This window comes from Opisthorchis viverrini, assembly GCF_000715545.1.
Source record: "Opisthorchis viverrini unplaced genomic scaffold opera_v5_550, whole genome shotgun sequence".
NCBI lineage: Eukaryota > Metazoa > Platyhelminthes > Trematoda > Opisthorchiida > Opisthorchiidae > Opisthorchis > Opisthorchis viverrini.
Window position 1 is genome coordinate 115835 of NW_008752217.1, and position 27523 is coordinate 143357.

Sequence of the window (27523 nt, forward strand, 5' to 3'; positions counted from 1 at the left end):
CGTTTAGACATGCAGTATCAGTGTGTCATCGAAGCCACCCCAATTCGAAGGCTGATTATTATGATTCTATATCTGTACTTGCCTTTCCTTTGGGTTTCCTTTGTCCTTGTCTCCAATTGATTAGTCTCTGTCCACCATACTGGTACTTCAGTTTTTTGTCAATCTTTTGTCATATGTGCGTTTTAAATAACCACCCTGGCGATGACCTGAACGAATGATCCGTGGTATATGTCTGTATACTTCACAGTTTGAGAGTGAGGCAATTGTGAGGCAATTATCCAGCTCAGACAAACAGTCTACGTGTGATTCAGTGGATGTCTATCCTGACATGACTGGTGCATAAACTCATTCTCGCCCTGGACTTGTATGACAAATTACCGTAAAAATATTCTTATGTGACGCTCCCAAAACATACACTTGTCGCTTTACAAGATGTCTAACGAAACCTACAGATGGTCATCAGAAAATTGCTGAAGAACTTCCATATCTGAAGAAAACTCCAAGACTTGCCTAGGAGAACACTTAAAGTTCATCGACACCAAAATGTGTAATGCGTTCATCCGAGAAGTTTAATCTGGATCTCCGCTTAAAATGACCTCAGCTATCCGTAACAATTGTAACAACAGGGGCCACTGAGAATCGACTTAACTTTTACCTAATTTATTACGTTTGTCAAACTGGCTTGGAGGAAGTACGTGATATAATGAGGAACTCCCAGATCCACATTACCACACTAAGACACGTATCCTGAGAGCGTGGGCTTCAAGTGGGAGGGCACCTCTCTTCTTATCACGGCCCTAGATTAGTTCTTTAAACTAAATCTATCTGATAGGGTTTAATCAGTTTCTATTCAGTTTCAGATACATAAATACGTATTTAGTATTTACATGATGATAAATCGGGAAGAAAACTCATGGACTCGGACAAACATATCTTAGAAGGTGTGAAGTTCTGACGATCTACCTGGATGATCAATGGCCCACATTTCAAGAAATACACTCTTGCAAATCAACTTGGTTTTCACGAGAGACTCAACTGAATCTCTCGTTTGTGATATTCTACAACTGAAGGTGCTGTGCACAGGCCACCTCACGTTTCAGTTGGCACGATATTCGAGATATCGCAGTATATTTTCATAAAAAAACTACTCTCAAGGTTGCTGAAAACTCTTCGGCAGCTCACGACTGGTTTCACCCTTCTTGGGGCTCATCAGGTAGACGCAGTCCCCAAGTTTCCGTCAACCTTATGTTTTAATTGAACCCAAATTGGACTGTTTTCGAGAAAAACACTCATTTGCAAATTTTAGCCCATGAAACCTTCGACTTCTGAAGATTATGTCGGCCTAATGGTATTGCCAATTTTTTCCACACAAGCTACCGCAATAGAAACTTCATCCCAACCAGCACGTTTGCCACTGACGCACACAGACATGCTTCCGCATTCGGATGAGCCGGATCCGACAACCAAAATGACGAGAAGTTATTAACGATAGTATGTGTTGTTCACCGGGCATTTGTTCACCACTTAAGTAATGAGCATAAGGAGCCGTTTCAATACCTGCTACAGTACAGCAATATCAAAACGGATAACCGGAATTTATGTGTTTTGCAATATTTCGTGTTGATTGAGCTATAAGCATTTCAGAAGAGCTGGTTACAATAGAAATATGGATGAAACTGTTCAACGAGTTTTCAGTAGAAGTCATCAGAAACATAAATGTTTTTGTTCGAGCCAAGTAATATTTTTAACGCAGATGGACTGCTTGTCAACCTTCCCCATAGGGAAATAACCAACGGTATTTTTCTGTGAAAGACAAGACTTCAAGTACGGAAAGCATATTTGGGCCCATTGTCTTTATTCAATATTACTGTAAATCCTGAGTGAGGTGTGACACAAACGCATCCACCAGAGATATAAATGTAATTTGGCTTCCAAATCAAACAAATTTTGGGTAACAGTGATTGAAAGATATCAACAAAGGAATGAGAAGAGTAACCTGCTAACCGAATTCTGCTGGGTAAAACGGGGACAGTCCAACGGCGTTCTGAGCAGCAGCGTAGATGCGGACAAAATTCCACGGACCTTTTATTCGCACTGTATGCCGCTTTGCACACGGAGAGACATGGAATAAAGCTTGGCATTCGGCTTCAAGTACTATGAACACAAGTCGCCAGACTTGATGGAGTTTGTACATTTCATCTGCCCAGGAAATAATCATAGTTCCACGGTGACCAGGATAAACTTGAACCGAAAACCTGACAGTTGGCACTAAGGGGAAACATTGAGGCTTGTGAAAATTTAGAAGTAGTGGTTGTTTAGCTATTCAGAATGGAAGTATACGGGCAAGAGCAAAACAGTTGCTGCGAGAACGGTAGCGTAACCATCATAAAAGGGCAAGTTAGCTAAATAGTTGCAATGAACAGGCAGCGACGCATTGCAATTTTTCTGTATCACTCACTTAGATGTGAGAAAAATAGCCTTCACGAACCGTGGTATGTGGATGTGAATATGTAGGGTTCCGAAGTTGCAGGGGGAACCAAGATCCGATATACCATTCAATAGACACGTTGTTTGGATGTTGGAAACATACGCTTTGATCTGATAAATACTTGGCTCCAATTGCCGCCTGAAAGCTACTGCTGTTACTACGCCACTTCGACTGATGGACAACATCACACGGACTTAATTAGAAGGCAATGAAATTCTGAAATACAGTAGCACCACCGACATTTTAGCCAAAAAGACGATAGGTGTCCCTTTCTTTGAAAGTAGTGAGGCTACGAAACCGGGTAAGAAACGTCAATGGCCTGAACAGTGCCCATTACTTCAAAGTATTCATTACAAAATAAAAACTGAAAAGAAATTTCACCTTAGTGATACCGGTTGTACCAGACGCACAAAACACTAGTTAAAGTGCCGTATAATCAGGAAACCAACTTCTTATGGGTTGAACACTAGATTCAGCAGGTTCGTTATTCTCATGAAAGGAGCAGTCATTTGCTGATTATGCAGCGGGTCGAACAACCAAAATATATATTTAAAGTTTGCTGTAAACCAGGCAGTTAGTAGGGCGCGAAATATCATATGAAATTTCGGTTGCTTTAGGGTTTTCTTGGGCACGTAAGGGAACGTAAAACTGGTTGAGCCCCCAGTAACACTGAATGGAAGATACTGTGAATTGGTATGTCACTTTTAGGTGATTTTAATGCGGATTGGCTTAGCGCTAGGAAATTAGTTTACCCAACCGATAAAGTGTCCTTTAAGGTTATGTTTTAGCTCTTCAAAGCAAAAGCTTGGCCGCTTCCATGAAAAGTGAAAGTGCTACGTTAGAAATTGTATTTACCAGAGGAAAAACCGGCAGAATCTGGGAACTCGGAACACAGGTGTGAGAAATATGTTATTCAAACGATTTACTGATATCGGTTGCTCATCTCTGAAAACACTGCGCATATTTTCATTGGCCAAAAGTATTTCCTCCTCAGTTCTACCAAGGGGTTTTGACAGGACTGACATGTTTTATTTGTTTACGTTGTGAAAAACATGTACATTTTTATATCCACTGGAAATTAGTAACACTAGTTACGTTTACCATACCGCTGTAGGTGCCCATGCAACGTATTCACACATAAAGAGCTATTTGGAAACACCGAGTAACACTCGAAATGCGGGATGGGTGAAACAACAGAGTTAACTTTCACACCACTGTGGCTATCTTGGAGCAGTTATTCTGGTTTCTTCCACCAAAAAGAGCATGTAAATTATGCCATTACCACGGCTTATTCAGACTGCACACCCTTGGCTTTTTCAGGCTTTGAACCCCGGGTCCCTGGCCTGAAAGATGAGCTGAACACACTTAATTTATCACTTATATACAAGCAAAAATCACACTTGAGTGATGGGGCAAGTTTTGCTTAATGCCTCAAATGGTACGTCAGGAACCGTCCAGGTTTTGTTGGTCGGTTAACCCGCCTGGCGGCACCCGCAACCGAGTAGCCTTGAGGCCTTCGAATTTTTTCACAGGTTCTATATAGCTACAGGGATGGCGGAGTGTCAAACTTATTTTTTTCCAAGTGGCCAATAATTAAAGAGAGAAAAAAGCGAAAGAAAGAGAAGTCTTGATAATGTAACATTAAACAAAAACATTCAACAACCTGTGAAGTCGGAGGGAACAAAGTCGATGTGAAACGTTTTCCTCACCTCTGGGATTGATTGGCGAAACTGATGTGTTAATTAGTCCTACAAAACCCACATACTTTACCACACAGTTCGTGGCGCGTAGACCAAAAATGTTGTTAACTAAACCGGTTGGTTAGAAGCTTTGAAAAATATAGGTTTATATGGACATACAGATTGTTTCAGGTACGCTGTGACGATTCAAAGCAAAGATGACCAAGGTACACAGACCACTTTTCACAATCACTCTGCAGGCTGGTAAAGCCGACTAATTTTTAGCCTTTCAAGCTGGTATAAAGACAAAGCAACTAGGAGAGATTTACCTGGGATCTAGGGGATTATCCCATCGGAACCGAGTCGGTATGCAAATGGTTGTCGAAAACTTGGTCACCTCTTTGATTCAGTTGTTCCTTAACCGCGAAAGTTTTCTTTCCGCACGAAGCATCAAGAAAATCCTTCTATCCTAGATACCAGCTCAAGTGAAATTCTTGTCGTTCACATTTGATTGAAAAGTATACACAAGGTTATTTAGGAACATATGGGAAATTTGTGTTTTCCGTATGCGCCAAATGGGTGTCTCACTGGTGGACTCAACCAACATGTATGCCCATTGGCACACAAATGGGAAAGCATTTAAGGAAAATTTATGTATACTCTATGGGTCCCAAATTAGGTAAAAGTGACGGCGTGTTATCGATGAACAACCGCCTTGTATTGTTTTCCCTAGACAAATAGAATAATCTCATAGCAAGGATGGTGACCAAAAAACAGCCGTTAACCACAGTTTCTTAAGGCCTCAAACAAAGGGCCTTCTCCTAAAGCAGTTAGCAAGTCTTGTTACATCAGCTGGAGACGCTAAACTTTTATTTACCGTAAAGTGATGATATACACTCCTATGGGCTTTCCTATTAAAAAGCCGAACTCACATCCAGGCGTGCGGAACACAATCCACGGTGAAAAATCACTTGTTCCATTATTTGCGTTCATGCTTTGGACCCTGTACTTGTAGGTTGTTTCCGATCGAACATCGTTTACGTGAAGCTCAGTCTGATGTGTTTCGGTGTAGTATTTTGAAATTGTCCCGGCTTTGTTGTGAACCACCGTTTCAATACGATAGACTGCGTTGCAGCATGAAGAAACTGGGTTCCAGAGCACCGAGTGTGCCAAACTGCTTTTGAATGATATTATGCGTAAATCCTTAGGAACTGATGGAGCTAGACGGCAAAAATATCAAACATTTTATGCGATAATCAGGGCGAACACTGCTAAACGAAAATTTTCAACTTCTTACGATGTATAACTTGTGGAAGTAGAGTGAAGCACACCTCATATCTTTTATTTACCTTGTTGTTCCAAGTGCATCGAAAAAACTCGTCGAAATTCTGCTTCAGCATCAAAAACTGGATTAATGTTCAGTTTTGTTTATTAAGGAATTTCATTTTATGTCATTTTCACCATATGCATGAAAAATTTTCTCTCCTCGGATCATGCCGTAAAGCAGGTGAGCTTACCTGTGTTCTGGCTGCAGAGGATTGCAGATTGTATCCATGGAACTATTTTGGTCAAAATTTAGAACCTTTGTTGATCAGCCAGGTGGCCGGTCAGGTTCGTTCTCCCATCTAAGTGTAAGCAAGTTCCTTGAAAACCTTCCATCTTCTGTCGCCTCTCCGTCTTTCAGTGTGATGGACCAGGTGGTTGGAGCACGAATTCACTGACCAGAATGTGTGGTTTGAGCCCGACCTCTGCCTCTCGACTTCCCCTGTCAAGGCCTGGGCTACCCGGCAGTATCCTAGCCCTCGCGGCTCCTTCGTATGGCATGGCAGTTAGGCACCGAAAGGGTGCTACAGCTGAACTTCTAATAATATTTATATACATGTCGGTGTAGTTGTGCATACAAATATGCATATTGTATATATACATATATATATATATGTATGTGCACAAGTAAGACCCTTACATATACGTAGGTATATACGTTACAGTGTCACTTGCTTTTTTTCAAATTTTTATGGATTGAGATGTCACTATACTATTATATTATTGCATTATAAATAGTACGCATCACATAACATATGGTATTACATATTATGTATATTATATCGTGAACGTTTAGATATCATCTTGTTGCATATCATATATGCATATATTCCATTATTACCTAATAAAAGTAACGGGTTAAAAGTGAAGCTTATAAAACTTATATGGTTATCTAGTCTCCCATTGGCCATTCACACAAAGTGGGCAAATACAATACCGATTGGGTTAGAGTGGAAACCTTACCGGGCAGTTTCTGAACGGAGGCCGAAATGAATGGAGACAACCCAACAAAGTTCTCCACGGCAAACAAAACACGTAGTTCCCACTGAGTAGGTGAAATGTTAATGGCCAGTTTCAAGGCAGCTGCTGGCGTGATTTTCTGCACCAGTTCTCCGTCGTTGACGCACAGTATGTGTACCTTATTAATTTGTTCTGCAGGGTTAAGTCGTCCTGACCAATCAACAACCAGTCCTCCATCCGCCCAAGTTACGTGAGGTTCCAACGGCTTCGATGGTCCTTTAGGAGAAAGAGATGTTTGTAAGGATGAAATAATCAGCTTGATATTTTCGTAAGTCTGATCAATATTCATGATGCCCCTGTTTTACGCGACGCGTGAAGTACACTTTTAAACATGTCTGGTGCTCAGGCGGGTCACAAAAATTTGAACCCATTTACTCGAGATTGTACAGTGCACATTTGCCGACGGAATGGTGATTGAGTATTGGCCGGACGTTTATATCCCAGAAAGTCACTCGCTTTAGGAATATAAAACTATGAGGTAGAAATTCACATCACAATGTGGGACACCATTTCAGCTGCGTCTCCATCTCGATTACGAATCAAAGACCAGTGGAAGATATCCCTGTATGATAAACAACAATCGTCCGTGAGTGCAAGATAGACCTGTTTATCCGGCGGTGCGCGGTAAATGCGTGAAAGCTGATTGGCACAATTCCGAGTTGAATAAAAAAATGCGACAAAATGAATGTGCGAATAAAAGAATGATTCTGGGGGACTCGAAAATGAAAAAAATTAGGCGTACTAAAACATTGGGTCCAGTAACACATATTAGGGTCCAGCAATCATATATGAAACAACTATTCAGGAAGCTTTAGTATGATTTGGCTAGTTGTTACCTCACGAACTTTTAGTCCATTTTTTGTTGATACATCCCCGATGGTCTGTCTAGAAACTTTCGTGTTGGATGGGACGAAACAAGTGACAACTGAGGACTAATACCCTCTGGTTTTACCTGTTACAGTTATTGGTTTTTCGAGTGGTGCACTACCCGGAAAATCCTGTCACAGTTGCAGCGTAGCAACTTGTCTGAGTCTACCGTGAACTGAGTTTTCACGGAAAATCCGACAACCAGTCAGTGCTGGTGCTTGGCTTAGTCCTACCGAATAGTGCATTGTCCAGTTGGTTTCTCTCCTTGCAGTGTAATCATCAACATTGAGCCATCCTACTAATGAAGTATCATTTGACTGGTCCTGGAGGGTGCGTTGGATTCGTTTGATTATTGATGTTTAATGACGAGATACACTAGTTGTAAGCTCTATGGTGTAACTATGAGCGTCTGTTTTCCAACCTGTCAGACGTAAGGTGCGAAATGAATCAGATTAGACTGACTGCGGAAAATGTAGGGAACGTCAATGGATTTTCGGTGACTGCGCATGATATCCTAAGCTCTTTGTTTTCAACTGAACCAAGGACTGCATGCACAGGAGAAATTAGTCGCAGTGTGTAAGTGTTCCACTAAAATATTGTGCTTTGAAAGATCAGTCTTGATGCAGTTTTAAACTGTGGGACGAATGATGTACCGTAAATGATCCGCCGTAGCCGCTGAATCTTCACATAAACAGCCTCAACAATTGTATAAAGTTAAGACTGAATTACGACCTTTAAAGTCGTAGATATCTACCTTACAACTGCGGTCTATGGGGTATAAAAAGCTGACTCGTAATATGCCTAATCTAATCGGTCTCGGCATTTGGTTGAAGCTTCCCATTTGAGGTCATGGCGAGGCAATGAAATTTCCTGAAGTAATGTGAAGAAAGTGAGTTTCCGTAAATGGAAACTGTGATCGTATGTCATCCAAGCATTGGTATGAATTTATTGCAGCATTTAAACCAACATGTAGTCAGTAACCCATGTCGTTCGTGGCCCAATATAGAGCAATATAGTTTTTCTTCAAGGTCGTCGGGTCGGTGGTTATCATTGTGGGCCACGTGCTCATGAAGTCCTACTTGGCCCTCATTCTAATGCTTTCACTCACACCAGATTCTTAACATCGAATTATATGTCCCTTGTATAATAGAGCCTTAACTTCATCGTGCGCAACATGGGTACCACAAACTAACCGTTACGCTCAGATCTATTTTTCATCATAAAATTGCCTCATGAATCTGGCTGCTGGTGGACACGTCTTGATTCCTTACCAGACATTCAGAAAACCCAACAATTACCTTGTGTTTCGAACCTGAGATGGCTCAATCAATCAGCACCCACCAGGTAAGTGAAGAATAGAAGAGAACGCACAGCAGACTGCCTTTTTATGACTGACTGCCTCCCATAAATACTGTTCATATAACTGGTTAAACATTACACCAATGTATTGACGCATCCAGTCCAAAACCATAGCAGTCTGAAATAATTTGATTCCGCAGGGAAATAGTCGAATGCCCATTGCTAATACAGGCAGTATTGTGATGTCCGATTTTGTTGAATTTTCAGTGATCGAGAAACATGAATACTCTCCTATTTAAATTTAGAGAATGTCCGTATTTACCCAGTACGATATTGGTTATCATTAGTGGTTAGCCTACAACATTTTTGACCCATCTGAGAAGCAACCAATCCTCGGAATTCGCTTAAAATTTGCACCTGAACACCAAATTTTGTATGTCCGTAGCATAACATCTATTTTGGATTAAGAATAGTCTCCAAGGAAGACAAATATGAACCACCCGTTTATGACATCGTTCAAACAGAATATTCAATACAAGAGTTATTCTAGGATTAATTTAGGCGAACACTCAACGTGTCATACCGTTTTCATTCCATATAATGTTCTGCGTAATGTTTTGATAACAGTCCGTCGGCAGACACCTAACGGCTTTGCCGACTTCAAAGATACATGAACGTATACTGAAATAAACCCCTTGAAGGAATTTAGTCTGCGTATTGATCAGTCTTGTAAGGATATACACCACACATTAATCAGTAAGCTGACAACTAATGAAGAACTACATATAACTTCATTAGGAAGCTCGGCGAGCACCTGATCAACAACCGAACAAGTATGTTTAGCTGGGCTGATGACCCATTAGAGAAAACTTTTGTCACAAAGGTTGAGCTCTCTAACGTGGGTGAACAGCAGAGATAAATCTTTCTGGGTTTTGCTTGCAAACAGCCTAGTTGTGCTTGTTAGTAGTTCAGTGGCCACGAACAACTTTTGACTCCCAAGCATGTTGTTCAGGTGAACTTCCAAATTACTCTGCCAAATATTTCTGCTGAGATTCGTAATTTTTGCACAAAAATTTGCGAAAAATTTGTCGTAACAATGATTTATCAGTGTCTTAAATTTAAATCAAACACTTAACTGCCTGTATCACGTAAAGCAGCATGTTAACATGCGCAGATGCACGTTGCACCAAATGCACTGTAGCCTGAGCATGTTGATCAAAAGAATAGTATTTGCTTGAACAATATCTGGGTGAAGAATGGTCACAGATTTACCATACTAATAAGGGTGAGTGACTCTTTTTTACCTTCAGACGGAAAAAAATTTGCGTAACAATTTGATTTATCCATAGATAGATTTAAGCGCAGTTTTCAATAGTTGCGTCCGGTTTGTATGGAACCGTTCTACTTGATTGTGCATTTCGATGTCAGCGCTTCAATACAGAGTACGGATATCGGAAAATTATGAACACTGATTCCAAAGCTTCATTTAGTTGGTGCGCGCCCGTGATAAGAATGCCGGTCACACTATGTTGAACTGATCGTGTGAAACTTCATCGCTAAACTATAGTTATACACATCCCTTTGACAATAGGAACGCACCTTATCGGCCGAAAACTGTCTGTAAGCTGCTTGAGTGGATGAGCCCAGCGCGGAGATCACCGGAATTCCGATGCTTAAAAAATAGTGAAACGCAACATAACCCTCCATCGGCCGACACAACATAAGTATTCTAAGTTGTATGATGACTTATTAGATACGAGTTTGCCCACACCACAATCCAACACATGTACAACCACGTAGCCATCACAATGGCATGTGCCAGGTCCCATATTGTGGAGGGGGGTTGAAGAGTCACCAGTGCGCGATGCAATCGCCATCATCAGTGAATAGGACCACTGAAATGAACTGATACCGGTCGCAATAATTATGATGCCATGAGTTATGTTGTAATGGGTGATACAGTTACTGGTAAAAATCTGAAGCTTTTCCTCAATTACTCCTTCAGCCTACCGTGTTAAACGCGCTTTATTCAATTGGCTAAAAAAGGCTTTATTCTTCCGAGCTCATAAGCCCAAAAACAAAATATTGATTTGGAATACTACTCAAATACGGCTATTTTCCCTAGAGTTTATGGAAGTACATTCACACAAATCATACTAAAGCTTTCCCACAATGCCAGAAAAAATACTGAAAATAAACTTTGTTCTGACTATCGGTGAACCCTGAATATTTTTTGGAAGTATGTCAAACTGAAGCGACTTGTTCGTTTAGTACAAAACGTAAAAGTTGTTTTACATTTTAATGGAAAATATTGCGGTAGGACCGCCACTCGAACGGCTAGAGTTGAGAAAATAGAAGCAAGCCCCTCAAAATGTACTCAAACCCGTGGTGGAGTTTTGGTCCACGAAGTAAAACAGGAATATGTAAAGCAAAGAGACGAAGGTGATACGGTGCTGACGCGCAGCTGCGTACTCTCTTAGATCTACTTGAGAATTCAACTATGAAGTAGTTTCAAAGACATCTTGGTTGTTTTACACTGACAAGATGCTTTAGGTCTTCATCCTAACGCTCCTAGAAGTTAAGAGTTTATTAGGAGAAAATAAACATCAGGATGCAGTAGAAATTACGAGATTCCTGCCTCTGGGTTTTTGTGTTATATGTTTCCGGAAACAGATCAATATTATCAGGATTCTTGGATCTGTGCCTCCAAATGCATCAGTCACTAGATTAATATCAACCAAGTCGATCTCGTGGGACTATTCGTTCTGTTTTTAAAGCTCACCAAAATATTTCATGGTGATCAGTGTTTTTGCACACAACTATCATTTCATCACATTTCGTTTATCTTTGTTCTGAAAAACAGCAGAACGGAGGTCCTCAGTGAAAATCAGTCCGACTGGGAAACTTGATGGAAAAAAACCGAATCTGTGGGAAAATACTCAAACATTCGCTTACTTGGTGGCGTGTCGATTCTTACGGAGTCCGAGTACCTTCCATAATGTACGGAGTTGAGCACCGCTTGTACTTTGTAAAAGTATCTTACGTTTGGCTTTAGATCGAACAAGTTTAGTTCTGTTGCATCTAAAGTAAAGTGTTTCTCTTCTGTACTGTTATGTATTCGGGTGGTGCGAGTCACCCGGTATGAGAGACGGCACGAAAGGGACAAATTGGTGGAAACTGGAAACCATTGAAGCCGGTGTCCCATTCTGTTTTCCAGCTGTTCAGCGGTGAAACCATCCGGCGATTCGAGAACTGCAAATAATGGCGGAGGGATAAACGGCATAAGTTACTACCGAAGTGTCAGCTACCACCAAAAACTGTAAGAACCTCATACAAAACGCCGAGGTAATAAACACAAACTATAATGGCCGTTTAAACGGCGAACAGGGAATTCAAGTGGATGTACCTGCGGCTTAGAGCAAACCGCACACGTTTTAGTCGGTTTCATCCTATGTTATAGGCTAATCCAAAAACGTATGCCAACCCATCACAATGAGCCTGTCGATAGTCCCAGTTCCATTCACCTGGGCAAACAAATGTCACTCAATGAGTGACATTATTGGATGTCATTCTTGAACTGTTCTTCCCTTATGTCACGGAAATTCCAGATCACATTGACCTCACCGATATAATGTTGGAGATCAAAATTTACCACAAAGTTCAAAAAGTTGGATGATATCCACTAATTTAAACGACGTACTTATGCTTTTTAGAGGCGCATAAGACAAAGCTTAATCAATTCTTATTCATCTAAGTAAGGAACTTCAACAGACTATTCAAAATCGCACTGCTTTTGTGAGACAGTGTGACTCGTTGGATTTCCTAGTTTTGGATTTCACACATATGATTAACCAGAATGATTCAGCAAGCACAACTGACAGTTACACCCCAGTGAAACACATGTGATACACTGCCGTACATCCGTGTCAATCTATCTGAATAAAGCCTCGTAATGTGGAGAAAACAAAAGTTGGAAAAGGCATGGGGAAACAGACAAGTCTACCGCAAATAACCAAGGCACTCTCACTTACTGTACCTAGTCAGACAAGCTGGATAGAGGCTGGCAGTATGAACGCAGTGTCGGTTAGCCACCAAATCAGTGTTTCTAGCCAGATAGGTTTGGTAGAGGGGACCCTATCCTGAACGGTGAACGATTCCACTGACTCCCAAGCTTTTCGGGACATCCTTAATTCCATTCCACAGTGACAAATTCCGTTAACCTATAGATTTCCACCACCCTGAATTAGGTATGGAAAACTACGTGTTAACGTAGCATGTATAACTCTTGGCCCAGCCACCTTGGCTTGCAGTCTGCCATAAGTAAATTCGTCTAATTTCTTGAAGGAATTAGTTATAAATTGAATTTACTTTATTACACACACAACTAACTTCACTCATGAACCATAAAATACAATATAAAACTTGCGCTGTTAGCTTCGGTTGTTCGTCAAAACTGTAAATATCAATGTGGATACTCTTCTGCGTGTAGCTTTCTCAGATGCCGAGGCCAGTTCATGTCTCATACCGCCTGATCTCAAGAAATTTATCATACATTTCCACTGTACTGTAGAAATATTGGGGCTTTTGCAAAATCTACCAAAATAGTCCTATTATAAAATAATGAACAGGTGTTTTGTTTGAAACAGAATTAATAACTAGTTGTGAGGGTTTTGCTCAATATTTTGACATCCTGATGAATGTGCTCTAAGAGCCAAGGAATCATTCCTGCAGCACACACCTTTTACCTACTACTAGCAGTTTTAAGACCACCTTTCATTAACTGAATGGGAAAACTGGGCTACTTCTGAGGAATTGATTTTACGTCGTGTAAACCAGGTCTTCAGATCTGAAACGTCGATGTGCAGCAATATTATCTCCGTCGAAAACTCCGTTGGCCGAGGCATCATCAGGACGCTCTGGTAGATAATGTGAGCCTTGCAATGAGGTAAAACGTATTATTCTATATAGGTACGAGGAATCTTGACTTTGCTGTGCGAATGTGCGTCCACGTCATTTGTGGTATATTTCCACTTGGCTACATTTTTGCTACGACCATATTTGTGCCAGGTCGACCAGGTCGACAACGGTTGTTTTACTTTACTATCTTCCTTGATCTAGAAACCAACCTACTGAAGCTATTCTGTCTGATCTCTAGGACGCATTGCTTAGTAGGGACCATTAATTTTGCTCATAATCTGTTCCTGTGCCCCAGACAAACCGTTCGGTATCCTGACGTTTCTTCTTACATGTTTCGACATGGTTCTCTGTTGAAATAGGTGGTAAGGTCTAGCAGGCAACGCCGGAGTAAGATCCATAAGTGCGAGAAACTGCCGCTGCCTTCCTGTCGCATATTTGTATGTCCTCTATTCACAGCACAAATCATTACCAACAAAAGGGTATTTGGTGAGTATCAGTCAGTGCTTTGTAAACGGCGCGTTTCTGCCACTGCGAAAAAGCACACCTATGCAAGTTGAATGCGGCTGAAATATCACCTGCGTAAGGATAAAAACGTTTGAGCTTGTAGTGATTCATTTTCCGGGCGCCATTATTCACGACCCTGTATCGCTTCAGACTTTTCACCCATCTGCTTAGAATCTACATACGTACTGTCTAAGAGAGAATGAAACTTGATAGACAGGTTTTTTTGGCAGTGCCAACCAGTAATTTCTCGAGGTAGTTAAGTATCAGGTATAGCAACTCCAAAACTCAAGGCCATCGCTTACCCGGCGAATTTCTTGTCTATAGGGTTTTCCAAACCACAAGTGTACTGGAGCGGCGGTCTGTTAATTGAATTCCAGGCGGATACTAAGGCAGCTATTTTATTTCAAGTGAAAGATGGATTCGCGTAACTTCCGTTTGCACCTCCCATCTAATCTATCGGGCTTTATTTTGCTGCCATGATTCCAGAAATCACTCTGATTAGTCCTGGTTAACCTTGGACTAAAGGGCTTATTCAACTATATGAAAAAACAAAATCTCGGAGGGAAATAGTTTGCTTGGAGCGTAGAGAAATTCCTTGAACAACGTCCACTTGTTCGTCAGAAATCTCGGTTATCCCAATGAATGAACATTTGTTCCAGAGCCAACCGACCCGAAGAGTTTTGAACAACCTTATAGGTATATTACGTCTATACAACTGTCAGTTTTTAAAATGAAATAAATCTCGACAATAAAAGATAATGGGGTAGTGAAACAACTTTTTTCTTTGTTTGAAACCACCCGAAAAACGCTCCATTGTGCAACTATTGACAGCGTGAGTACATAGGAACCAATGCATTCCTTTTCTCACCTGGGTATTTTGTTGTTACATTGCCTAACCACAATCTATTGATTTCCGTTTTCCCATTCATCAGCTCAATCCACAAACCATAGGCTGTGCACGCAGTCAAATTCTCTATTCGGCTTGATATTCTGGTACCTTTGACGATAAATTCTGATTTGTTGTTAATCACCCGAACCTGCACGTTGGTACCCAGTTGTACTTTATTCCACTTGATTTTCACGGAACCGTTTCCCAGTATGACTCCTTTGACTGTGATAGTTGTGTTCACTGAAATGCACATAAATGCAGAGTAATTCAACGGCAATCTTGATGTGTAAATGTACTAAAACAAACTACGGAATATTTTACATTTAAATAGGCAACCAAAGTTATCACCACCCTTCGTTATGGTGATTAAGTGATAATTTTTGTGGTGATTTTCTGTTTCATTGTTCAATTGAGGTAAAGTGTAACCCGGTAAGCTGCATGGATGAGCTTGGACACAGAATCTTATGCACAAAAATAACCAGAAGTTAAGTATTCTAACAAGCATCAGTTGACTTATGCAGCTGATGCGTACTGTGTGTTGCGACAACCCGAATAGCTGCATTAAGACTGCGCAAACGCTTGTGGGTCCTATTAATTCCTTGATAACGGAAAACATGCGCGATGGTTATGCACGATACGTGTCCTCGAAAACTAAGCCTGGAAGATGTACTTAATCATATAATGTTTGATGCAAAGTAACGATGGAAAACCCTGTGAAATAGCAAAATAAACAACTATATGCATCCAGCAAGGCTAAATCAGTTGAGAATCACGAAATCCCTTCTTTCAAAAGATCGCATACACGTGTGTGATAGCATCGTTACCAAGAATTCAGTTTAGTTCAGTTAGATCTGACTTTGGTTCGCGTGAATTCGGGTTTATGAAAGTTCAAAACTCCAGTACTAAGCGCCAGACTAAGTTCAGGTGCTTAAAAACATCTGTACTTTCTCAGAGAATTATTAAATCTTTCCGTTTTCAACTTAAGTTCCATTCTCTGATGGGTTCTTTTAATTCACTCTAAATACAATTCAACATGTGAAATTAGACGCCTGTGAACGGTTTTGTGTGAATTCCGATGACGCTGCTCAAATCACCTTACCACTCACATAAAGGGTGATTAAAACATATGCAGAAAGTTTTAAGCGTCTGAGGTGACACTTGGTCTGGGAATTGTGGCAGATTCATCGGACGATCGACACAGCAAGGAGAGTTATAGTGTAGTTGTACGAGTCGCCATGGCAACCAATTGAAATGATGTATCCTGAACATGTTTGCCAACTGAGACGTTGTAAATCGAGATAGAGCAGTGGATCAATGCGAGATAACCTCCTCGCGCGTCGAAAGCGTGGATTCTAAATCCAAGCCTTGAGAATGGCCTGCCCTGCAGGTGAGGTCCAACTGAGAACACTCTAGTACGGTCTCACTCGCGCTGATGTGACCTACCAAATCTTTTGGCTGAACAGATGCGGAAATGTCAGTGACAGTGATGTGAATAGCAGTTTAAAACGTTTCTTCCCCAGAATGAATGCATAGATGATCAAAGCAGTAAAGCGAGTCCTGAAAGTAAGTGAAAGATGAATCTTGGGTTATTTTAGTTCATAAAACCAGTAACATACCTCTGTTTGTCCTCAACTTTCGGCTTATCGATTTCCGGTATTGAAATCCAAGCTTCTGGCTGTAAACAGTGGCAATGTAGACATAAGTGGTTTCTGGAAGTAAATTTTCAGTGGTGGCGTTTTGAATGGTCACGAATTTTTGACTGATTCTCTGCGTAGACAGTTGTTCTGCATACCGTGTCAGCTTAAACCTCAGATCACAGCCCCTTGGGTACGTTGGGTTTGACGTCCATTCAATGTGTTGGGCTGTGGACCCCTTCACGTTGGAGACAAATATTCTGACATCTGGAAGTTTGTCAACGGCTGAAAAATAAGATTTTTCAGTTAGGATGCGGACTTGGCATCTTTTTGATGATCCATTCTACTGGGACGTGACAGAAACTTCGGGGATAAATACAAATACATAACTCGGCTATCTTATTACTAATTTATCCGTCAGTAATCATTATTACTGTCAGCATTAAAGGTCGCGTACTTTTTGTACGGTGGCTATGGTCATCACAGTTTCGTTCGCCGATAATCTAGGAAAGTAGAAGTAGATAGCCGCGCACTGGATGCGGTAGATGTTGTAATTGATACATCAGCACAGGGTTTTCTGTGGACTTTTCATTGACGAGATCGGGAGGGGATATATACATTGAAGGTAACGGCTTGGATGCAAGAGCGCTGTTAAGAGCGCGACTGGACCATGTCTGACTATGCCTCTAAACATCCAGTCTCATGGTCCTCATCCATAGAGACAGCAATGAACAGCACAGCTGGGGTTTCTGGGAGTGGTTTTATTACTGCACCACCATTGTTTGACCTCTCTTGGTTCGTTTTAGCCCCTCGTGTGGTTGTGTGGATGTGCTCTTTGACAAAATCGGTCACCTGGCACCCGGAGAATGTGACCAAGATCACGTAAATTATTTCTTCCCCAGAATGAATGCATAGATGATCAAAGCAGTAAAGCGAGTCCTGAAAGTAAGTGAAAGATGAATCTTGGGTTATTTTAGTTCATAAAACCAGTAACATACCTCTGTTTGTCCTCAACTTTCGGCTTATCGATTTCCGGTATTGAAATCCAAGCTTCTGGCTGTAAACAGTGGCAATGTAGACATAAGTGGTTTCTGGAAGTAAATTTTCAGTGGTGGCGTTTTGAATGGTCACGAATTTTTGACTGATTCTCTGCGTAGACAGTTGTTCTGCATACCGTGTCAGCTTAAACCTCAGATCACAGCCCCTTGGGTACGTTGGGTTTGACGTCCATTCAATGTGTTGGGCTGTGGACCCCTTCACGTTGGAGACAAATATTCTGACATCTGGAAGTTTGTCAACGGCTGAAAAATAAGATTTTTCAGTTAGGATGCGGACTTGGCATCTTTTTGATGATCCATTCTACTGGGACGTGACAGAAACTTCGGGGATAAATACAAATACATAACTCGGCTATCTTATTACTAATTTATCCGTCAGTAATCATTATTACTGTCAGCATTAAAGGTCGCGTACTTTTTGTACGGTGGCTATGGTCATCACAGTTTCGTTCGCCGATAATCTAGGAAAGTAGAAGTAGATAGCCGCGCACTGGATGCGGTAGATGTTGTAATTGATACATCAGCACAGGGTTTTCTGTGGACTTTTCATTGACGAGATCGGGAGGGGATATATACATTGAAGGTAACGGCTTGGATGCAAGAGCGCTGTTAAGAGCGCGACTGGACCATGTCTGACTATGCCTCTAAACATCCAGTCTCATGGTCCTCATCCATAGAGACAGCAATGAACAGCACAGCTGGGGTTTCTGGGAGTGGTTTTATTACTGCACCACCATTGTTTGACCTCTCTTGGTTCGTTTTAGCCCCTCGTGTGGTTGTGTGGATGTGCTCTTTGACAAAATCGGTCACCTGGCACCCGGAGAATGTGACCAAGATCACGTAAATTATAGAGTGTGGTAAGTTCAGCTAGCCTGGGTGAGTTAACTCTTCCAAAAATCACTCAATAAACTTCAGCGTTATAGGTCCCATGTTCCCACCAGACTCGCGCTTTGCTCTGAAGACATCCGTGGTATTGGTGATGTCCTCAGTGCGAACCAGCGAGGTTTTTGACCTGTATAATAATATGCAGCCAGCCGTCGTAATATAAACTCAACTCGCGACAAGCAAGCGGATGTCACACTTGCACAGTTGCTGCAAGTTCACGAAAGCTGCTCCGGGCTTCCCATTCCAGATGGAAATACTGCCACCTGTTAGATCACCGGGACTGACTTAGTTGCTCAAGTTGACAAATTAACCTGATACCTCAACCTACTCATTCGAAGGAATAAGACTAGGGTTAAGTCTCACCCTCCATTTCAGTAGCGCTTACACTTTGCAGATTGGAAGCACATGCCAAAGAATGTGGCGGGATTATTTATATTATACGATATATTTTGCATTGCAACGGCGTACTCAAAACATGTAGGCAAATGCCCTGAGAGTATTTCGACCCCACAAACACTAGAGGTTTGGACTAAGTTCTTTATGATCACATCGCTGGCGAAGTTGAATAGCAAGGTTGAGAGGGGGCATCCCTGCCTGACACCCCTTCATGTGATGAATTCCAGCTAGAGGTGACCATAGGCCTACAAACGTCTGCTGAAGTTGGTGTACGTTGTCTGAAGGAGGAATATGATTTTATGGAGGTCATGTGTGCCCCACAGACTCTGTCACAGTGCGTGACGTTCAGCAGTGTCAAGAAAGGCTTTCAAGTCAAGGGAGACCACCATTGTTGGTTGCTGGAAGCAGTGTCACTATTCGAAAATCTGTGGAAAGTCGAAATTGTGATCGGAGCATCCTGTTGCAGGACGGAAACCAGTTGATTTTCACAAATCTACTTCTCCTCTGTTCAGACAACCTTCGAAGAACAAGTTTGAGAGGCACTCTTGGTGCCACAGATACCAGGCCGTTGCCACGGTGTTTATGACACCGTGATCGCGCACCTATTGTGGAGATAGAAATGACTGTGCATGTGTTCCATTCTGCAGGCCTTTCCTCTCCACTCATGCAACGCCTACAAGTTTTATCCAATAGGTAAACCGGGGCTCTACATCTTCAATAAACTGTACTTGATGCAGACGGCTTGGTCCTGGTGCCTTTTCACATTTCAGCAGGCCTATGTTTTACTCTATTTATTCTTCCGACTGGCGATTGGGGCTTACATTCCATTCATCGGCAGGCACTGTGTCCATCAGCTGTTTGAGGTCTTCGACGCATTTCTACAGCCTAGAATTTTGGCAGTGGAATAATAGCAATCTTTTTTACTTATCAGTCTACTGATCACTGCTTCCCCCTGGCCAGTCACCGATAATAAGTAATGAAGGGCACGGCTGCTTCCGGTGTCAAAACTCCTCTCAGTTCTTTGAGCACACAATGTATACCACAGCTCCCATTCTTTCTTCAGGCTCTTATTACTAACTAGCCTTTGAGAGAATTGCATGCGCCATCGCACTCATTTTCTGGTGGATTAAGTTATCTATCGTCTATCAGGACTACCGATCTGGTTCGAATAAAGGTTTGATGAACGAGCTTATTTCGTTGGGGGAAACGATTGATGTATAGATCCGCCTCGCCTGGTTTTTAGGGCGAAATTTTGACAGATATCTCTTAATTAGAGCCCAAAGGCGATTGTTTGCTCTAGCGATACAGTTTTTATTACAATTTATGTTTTTTCTGACAGTGCAATAACTGGAAGTTAGGGCTGGATTGGGCGTTTCGATTGATGAAAAACAGGGCTCCTTTGTTCATCAGTTCGTTGCCACTTATAAAACACGATGCTTTTTTCACCAAAATCGTCCTGGTTTATTTTCAAGGGTTGGGTAACAGCCTTCGGACAGTGCATCTACGTCCACCGTTATCGCGGTATTTATAGCATTTTACGTTGCAGTAAACTAAAGATATCAGTGGAGGACCAGAAATTCTTATGTCTGTCCCAAAACGATGCCTTGAAATCCAAAATCACTCAAGCGACGAAAATTCGCATATCTTTCTCGACGTTCAGTCTTTACTTACCTTTATACTGGATAAACTTATTAAGCCGACGCTATAAGAACATTGCCCGGGAAATAGGTTTCAACTATTTTCAGGCACGGCTACAAATTTGAAACAAATTTGGAATCTTTATTCACTCTGAAACATGTGAAAATGTTTCCGAGAATGGAATGGTGCCCAATGCAGCTAGACGCTTCCAGTTGTAGTTTACTCCTAATTGCCCATCAGTGAGACGGATCGCATGTACAGTGGTGTAGAGTGATAAATCTTCGGGTGGCTTGTAGCTATTGACGGTAAACCAAGATGGCTGTCATCACGAATCACAGTTTGTCTAAACCAGCCTTGAGGCAAACTTCACGTGAATGTGAAGAGACGAGTAACAAAGTTTCTCTGCTCCAGCGGGAGAGATAAACCAGTGATGGACGTCATAACAACTTGAAATCAACAACACCTTGACAGAACCATAAATTTCCATTGTCACTAGAAGGCATATAACACTTACTTTGTAAGGTAAACAAATTAAGCGTTTCCTGTACATTTTTCTGTTGAACGATTTATTATTTAAAGATGAATGGATTCAGTGGAAATTAGAGAATGAGAATCCACATTTTTGTACACCTTTGTGGGTTGAGGTGATTCGTTCGAACGCGATCACCTGTACATTAGTCATACTTTAAAGTTAGTTGGGTTGAATGGGATCCACAGACCAGTGACGTAATGTGATCCGTTAGCATTACAAGGAAGAAACTAACAATGGCGTAAGTTTTACAACCTAGAGAAGCCTGGGGCAGAATATGGGGTTGGTCAAAAAGGGCGAAAGTGAGCGTGGGTTTGTCACAATGTAATCGAGTGGAAACTATCACATGATCTGAATTTTTCTCTAGTTTCAGGTAATTTAGTAAGCCTGAAATAATGAACAATGTTTAGACAACGACGAACCAGACTTTGAGAAAAATCCAAGGCATTTCTTTATGATTCCATGGATATGGCTGCAATAATTCTTTCGCTGCATGGATGCGTCCGTATCAGATCCCTTGTAAGCAGCAACTGGATTTATAGAAAAAGGCTTCACGGAGAATAGTAGACGGTTTCCTATTCGAGCTTGTATTAGAACTGGGCTTGCTCTAAATCACGTCACTATTCACGGCGATCTTCTTTAAGATGCTTTCAGGAAATATTGAGTAGAGTCTTGTGAAGGCTAGTGTATACTTAATATTGTCGAATCCAAGCCTACAAGTTCTTTACTTCTGTTGTCCAAATTCACCCTGGGTGATGTAGGGGTAACCACACGGTACTAGCAGAAGTGGATCCATCTAGACTGTGTTTGCTTAAATGGCATCAAAGTGTTTTTTTCTGACAAAAACATATGGATAGTTTATAATAATACCCTATTTCGGGATCAAATCCTACAGGGAGATGTTCTGATTTACGCAGTTTAACTGACAACAGAATTGCCTCCTGCGAAAAGTACAGGAAGGTAAGCGGTGTGTGAAAACTTTTTGGGAGGTGAATGAATAACGAAACAGTTAGGCACCCGCTGCCGTCAGCTGGATATTGACCAGAGAAAAGATTTGGCAAAATCTTGTCCCATATTGAAGGATTGGACAGTTCGCGTTGAGTCAATTCAGGGCCCTTATGGATCTTTTCTCTTTCATCCGTCCCGCTGCGATGATTCAGCTGCGAGTTGATAATAATAAGAGCATACTCAATCTCAGGATGACTAGATTGTATTAGTCGCAAAAACAGTTATCATAATGCCGCTGGGATAAATTAGTTGAGATTTTTACCGTTTTACGTGACAAAAATATCAATATCGTGGCAACTTTTTCGAGTTAGAGCCTAGAAGGTAATTTGCAACTGTCAATGAACTTTACTCTCGAAACTTTTGGATGAGGCCTTCATACACTAACAGAAGCTGACCTGATTACATCCGACGGTAGAAAATGCATGAATTTTCTACGTGTGCAACTAAGGGAAGTATATTTATCTTGAAACAGCGTTTTGGTGCATAAAATAAACGTTTAGGTCTGTAGAAGGGATTAAACTCATACCCTGAGAGCACTAATTTGAAATGGTTCATCTTTCAAACAGTGTGAGCACTAAGGAAACACATGAACTCTTGTATCACCTTATCAGTAGTCTAAGCATCGTAGGCAATCAACAGAAGCATACTTACTTGTTGGGCAGAATATATCTTCCATTCCAGCGGGGATGGTATGCAGTTCATCACCAAGGAATAATCCATCGAAAATTAAATTTGTTTCTCGGTTTCCTTGTTTTGCACTGATCCAATTCGTGCATTCAAATGGACCTAATAAAAGGAAAATAATATTCAATAAATCGAAAGTATGCAAATAAATAAATAGTTTACCGAACAATCAAAATATTTAGTTTTTAACAAATGCAGTTCCTGATTTTTTAATGCTAGATTCATAAGTGAGTCGCTAAAACAGGTTAACTGATTATCCGTGGTGTCTCAGAAGACAGTGGATTTTTCGCGCCTGTGTAGCATGCAGTAATCCCCCCAAACCCCACCAAGATATGGCTAATTGTTCTACAGTCCTATGTAAAGTCGGGCATGTATACAGATTGAACCGTAATATTCTGATGATGCTACGACCTGAAGCCGAGTTGTATGAGTAATATTTTGTTGATCGATGTGTTTAGTGATTGTAAGTCGAGTTGACTACTTAATGAAAATATAACTCTAAAATGATCTCAAATGGTCGATTTTCAAATATTTTGTCCCTTTACTGAATGACTTACGGATGAAGGTATTGTTCCAGTTTCGGAAGTTCACTGGTTTGTATAGACAACATCAGCCCCATGTCGGAATCTCTCTAAGAGTGCAACGTAATTTTCCAAATAAATTTATGGTTATTTCTCACCGGCACCTCGTGAATACCTTTAGTATTCAAATGAATGCCGTATCGAATTGAGTAATTCTAGGTGTTTGGCAGTATTTACCAAGTTAATAAAGTTAATATGGGATTCAGCACATTAGGGCTATCAGCTTGCGGGGTCAGAATACCTTGAAAGAAGGTAGGCGCATACATGAAGGCTTTTATATAATTTAAACCACTTCAGGTTTTTAAAAATGTGCGAACAGCCCACGATCATTTTCGCCCTTTTTGGAGCTCATCAGGTAGACACAGTCCCCGAGTTTCCGTCAACCTTATGTTCTACTTGAAACCAAATTGCGCCAAATTAGCGAAATGCACTCATCTGCAAACAAATTTGGTTTCGCGGGAGACTCACTTGGAAACCAGATGGATCTCTCGGCCTGTGTAGCATGCAGTAATCCCCCCAAACCCCACCAAGATATGGCTAATTGTTCTACAGTCCTATGTAAAGTCGGGCATGTATACAGATTGAACCGTAATATTCTGATGATGCTACGACCTGAAGCCGAGTTGTATGAGTAATATTTTGTTGATCGATGTGTTTAGTGATTGTAAGTCGAGTTGACTACTTAATGAAAATATAACTCTAAAATGATCTCAAATGGTCGATTTTCAAATATTTTGTCCCTTTACTGAATGACTTACGGATGAAGGTATTGTTCCAGTTTCGGAAGTTCACTGGTTTGTATAGACAACATCAGCCCCATGTCGGAATCTCTCTAAGAGTGCAACGTAATTTTCCAAATAAATTTATGGTTATTTCTCACCGGCACCTCGTGAATACCTTTAGTATTCAAATGAATGCCGTATCGAATTGAGTAATTCTAGGTGTTTGGCAGTATTTACCAAGTTAATAAAGTTAATATGGGATTCAGCACATTAGGGCTATCAGCTTGCGGGGTCAGAATACCTTGAAAGAAGGTAGGCGCATACATGAAGGCTTTTATATAATTTAAACCACTTCAGGTTTTTAAAAATGTGCGAACAGCCCACGATCATTTTCGCCCTTTTTGGAGCTCATCAGGTAGACACAGTCCCCGAGTTTCCGTCAACCTTATGTTCTACTTGAAACCAAATTGCGCCAAATTAGCGAAACATGAGGCGGCCTGGTACTGCACATTTAGTTGTTTGGAAACATCACAAACGAGAGGTTCAGCTGGGTTCTAGGTGAGTCTTTCACAAAACTAAATTAGTTTGTATCTCGCCAATTTTGTGTAATTTGGTCTCAAGAAGAACACAAAGTTGACGAAAACTCGGGGACTGCGCCTACCTCATTAGACCCAAAAAGGGCGAAACCAGTCGTGGGCTGTCGACGGATTTTCAGCAACGTTATGAGTAATGCGTTGCAAATATACATGTATCGCAATATCTCGAATATCGTAGCGACTGAAACATGAAGCGGCCTGGCGCTGCACATTCAGTTGCCTGGGAACATCAGAAAAGAGAGATTCAGTTGGATTCCTGATGGGCGTCTCGCAAAACCAAATTAGTTTGAAAATTAGTGTATTTCACTTCAGAATTTGGTACTTCTGGGGGAATTTCAAACAAGTGGATCGTTTTGATATGGTAATTTGCTAAATTGTCTCATCAAATCCGTTCACCATTTGTTTCGTGGTGACAGAATGTCACAAAATCCGATATGTTTTCGTTTTTGGGGTGATACCTTTGACCTAAGTTAGAGTACTTACCACATAGTAGAATGATCCAAAAGCATCCCCATACTAACATCCTAAAACTAGCGATGGCAGCAAAAGTGATACTTCTGATGAAGCAAAGTAGACAGTAAAATATTAATATTTGAACTCTCAACACTTTCTTATTGGTCAGAAGTGAAGCTTGTGCTCGGTCGATCAAGTGGTTACTGAACTAGAAATAGGGACAGAATTAGTGCAGGGAACAAAGACTCAACAGTGTGATTGTTGTGCTAATTGCTTCTGGTAAGAAGATCGAAAATGAATAAGAGGAATGTGTTCGAATGCCGCATACTTCCTAGACTAAAGACCATTGTCTATAGTTGTTCAAAATAGGCCGTTCAGGGTTTGTGAAAAACAGTTCGTGCTCCAAACAAAAATTCTTTGTTGCGGGGAATTCATTGTTTTATCAGCGCACCATAAGAAAATATTTCTACCCCAGGTGATTAAGCTATTTCGCTGTTTTAATTATGGGCTTCCCTTTTCATAGGTCTGTACAGGTGACATCGCTGGCTCTACACCAACAACTCAGTTATTATTCTGTCCGTAACGAACAGGCCGATAAGCAAAGGCGCCCGTATTGTACATATTCGTTCAAAAGAAGTTATTTGACATATAACAGTGGAATTTTGTGTAGGACATTGGCCCTTCGTTAAGCTTAAGTCAACTTGGAGATTTCGATAGTTCAAAAAAGCTGGTTATCCGTCATGATGATCAAAAGAGTTTTCGAGAAACTTCTGGGTATGTAGTGCAGCAACATTTGAATTTCACGAATATGCTGTAAGTTGTTGACAAGCAGAACCTGATACTCCTGTGGAGCCAAGTTTGTGTATCACATCCGACGTGCCACATCTCTGTAAGCAGGGTAATTCAACATGGTTAACAAAGGAACTTAAAAAATGATCTCACCTAAGGAAAGCCATTGACCTACTTTACACAAGCCCTCAGAAGAATATTTTCTAGCTGGTACCAATCTTCCTTGAAAATGACGAATACTTCAGAAGCTGTGGATCAGCGGCGTGTAATCTGACAGAAAAGGTTACCTGCTTTGCCGTTTACAGACGATTTGCAGTAGTCGTGACAATAATACTGCTGAACTAACTCCTGTGCATTATCCTGTTTTTGCAGTTTGCTTAATCTGATAGCATATTATGAATAGTTAAGCGAGCAGCTAACACAGCTAACAGTATTGTTCGGGACAGCTTACTGGTATCAATATTGGTTGGACAAACCAATCACGTCGCTCAAGCGTAAACATGTTCACCTGTTCAGATACGGTAAGTCAGTTGACGTCAGGGTACGTTAGTGGATTATTAGTAGCACGCTTGCTTCGCATGCTAGATATTTTGAGTTCACAATAGCGTGCACTACAGATTAAGAGCAGGGATCCTTTGCTGACTTTCTTTTATTAAATAAACACCAAATGAACCGTTACAGACCATTGGACAGGTAAGCAAAACTCTCATTTGCATCTTGTTTACAAAAATGAATATCCGTCTTCTCCGTGAACGCGTCTTCCTGAAGTTTTCTGGATATCCATTGACTGTTACTCAAATGCAAGCAAGTGATAAAAAGCAACTCCACAAATCTCGTAAGAGATCTCACTTTTCAAGAGACGTGAAGCGGATTCACGAGAAAACATACTTCTTGTATGTCTCATCAGTAGTATCCACCGTTACACGGGTATCTCGTTATAAGAGTAAGAGTAATATGAGTGAAGCTTGAGTCTAGTGATTCCGCCGCTTTTTTGGACCCATCAGAATGAATACATCAGAGCAGGGAATGACTCTAAAAATAGGCTAATGTGGATGTGCATTTTACAAATCACGCAGCCATCTGCAGTCTGTTAGTCATACATATCTGTAGTGGGTTGGAACATTAGGAAATAGATCAAGCCCTTCCGCTTACACCTGATGAAACTTCAGGCACCCAATCGGCTGAAGAGCCTAACGTTTTTTTCGAACTGGAAGTCCTGTAATTTTTGTTATACATTAAACCATGAATTGTGTCTTGAAGAATGAGTGCAATCTTCCTAGGTCTAACTTTTAGTCAAGGGTAAAAGCACCTCAAAATCTAACGAATGCGTTTTTGGGTGGCTGACAAACCAACCAGATGACCCGGGTCTTTAAATGAGCGTTATATGAGAAATGAAATATCTAGGACCTAAAAGGTGAAACGGTGTTCATTCAGTTCAGTCAAAAAAGCAGAGAAATGAGCAGAAGCTAGAGTGCTGAATAGTGTTCCAATTAGTTTCTAATCGGGCATCAGTACATCCCATTTGCGCTGTCGCGACAACTATGATCACTCCACTACTACTTAT

The 27523-nt window shown here is 41.1% G+C and overlaps 3 protein-coding genes across 3 annotated transcripts; all 3 read right to left on the reverse strand.

The window, feature by feature from the left end:
* Positions 1 to 345: 345 nt before the first annotated feature.
* T265_11709 (hypothetical protein) lies at positions 346 to 5535 on the reverse strand (the record flags this gene model as incomplete). The annotated part of the gene is made up of 4 exons (XM_009178436.1): positions 346 to 446; positions 2005 to 2255; positions 5045 to 5387; positions 5517 to 5535. 4 exons carry the CDS (start codon positions 5533 to 5535, stop codon positions 346 to 348), a joined length of 714 nt encoding a protein of 237 aa, XP_009176700.1.
* Positions 5536 to 6996: 1461 nt separating this feature from the next.
* On the reverse strand, positions 6997 to 18256 carry T265_11710 (hypothetical protein; the record flags this gene model as incomplete). Its single annotated transcript, XM_009178437.1, has 7 exons — positions 6997 to 7217; positions 11632 to 11928; positions 14966 to 15226; positions 16603 to 16905; positions 17619 to 17921; positions 18094 to 18139; positions 18170 to 18256. 7 exons carry the CDS (start codon positions 18254 to 18256, stop codon positions 6997 to 6999), a joined length of 1518 nt encoding a protein of 505 aa, XP_009176701.1.
* Positions 18257 to 21274: 3018 nt separating this feature from the next.
* On the reverse strand, positions 21275 to 22918 carry T265_15507 (hypothetical protein; the record flags this gene model as incomplete). Its single annotated transcript, XM_009178438.1, has 2 exons — positions 21275 to 21513; positions 22786 to 22918. Coding segments are annotated over 2 exons (372 nt in total), but the record flags the coding sequence as incomplete, so codon positions are not given.
* Positions 22919 to 27523: the final 4605 nt, after the last annotated feature.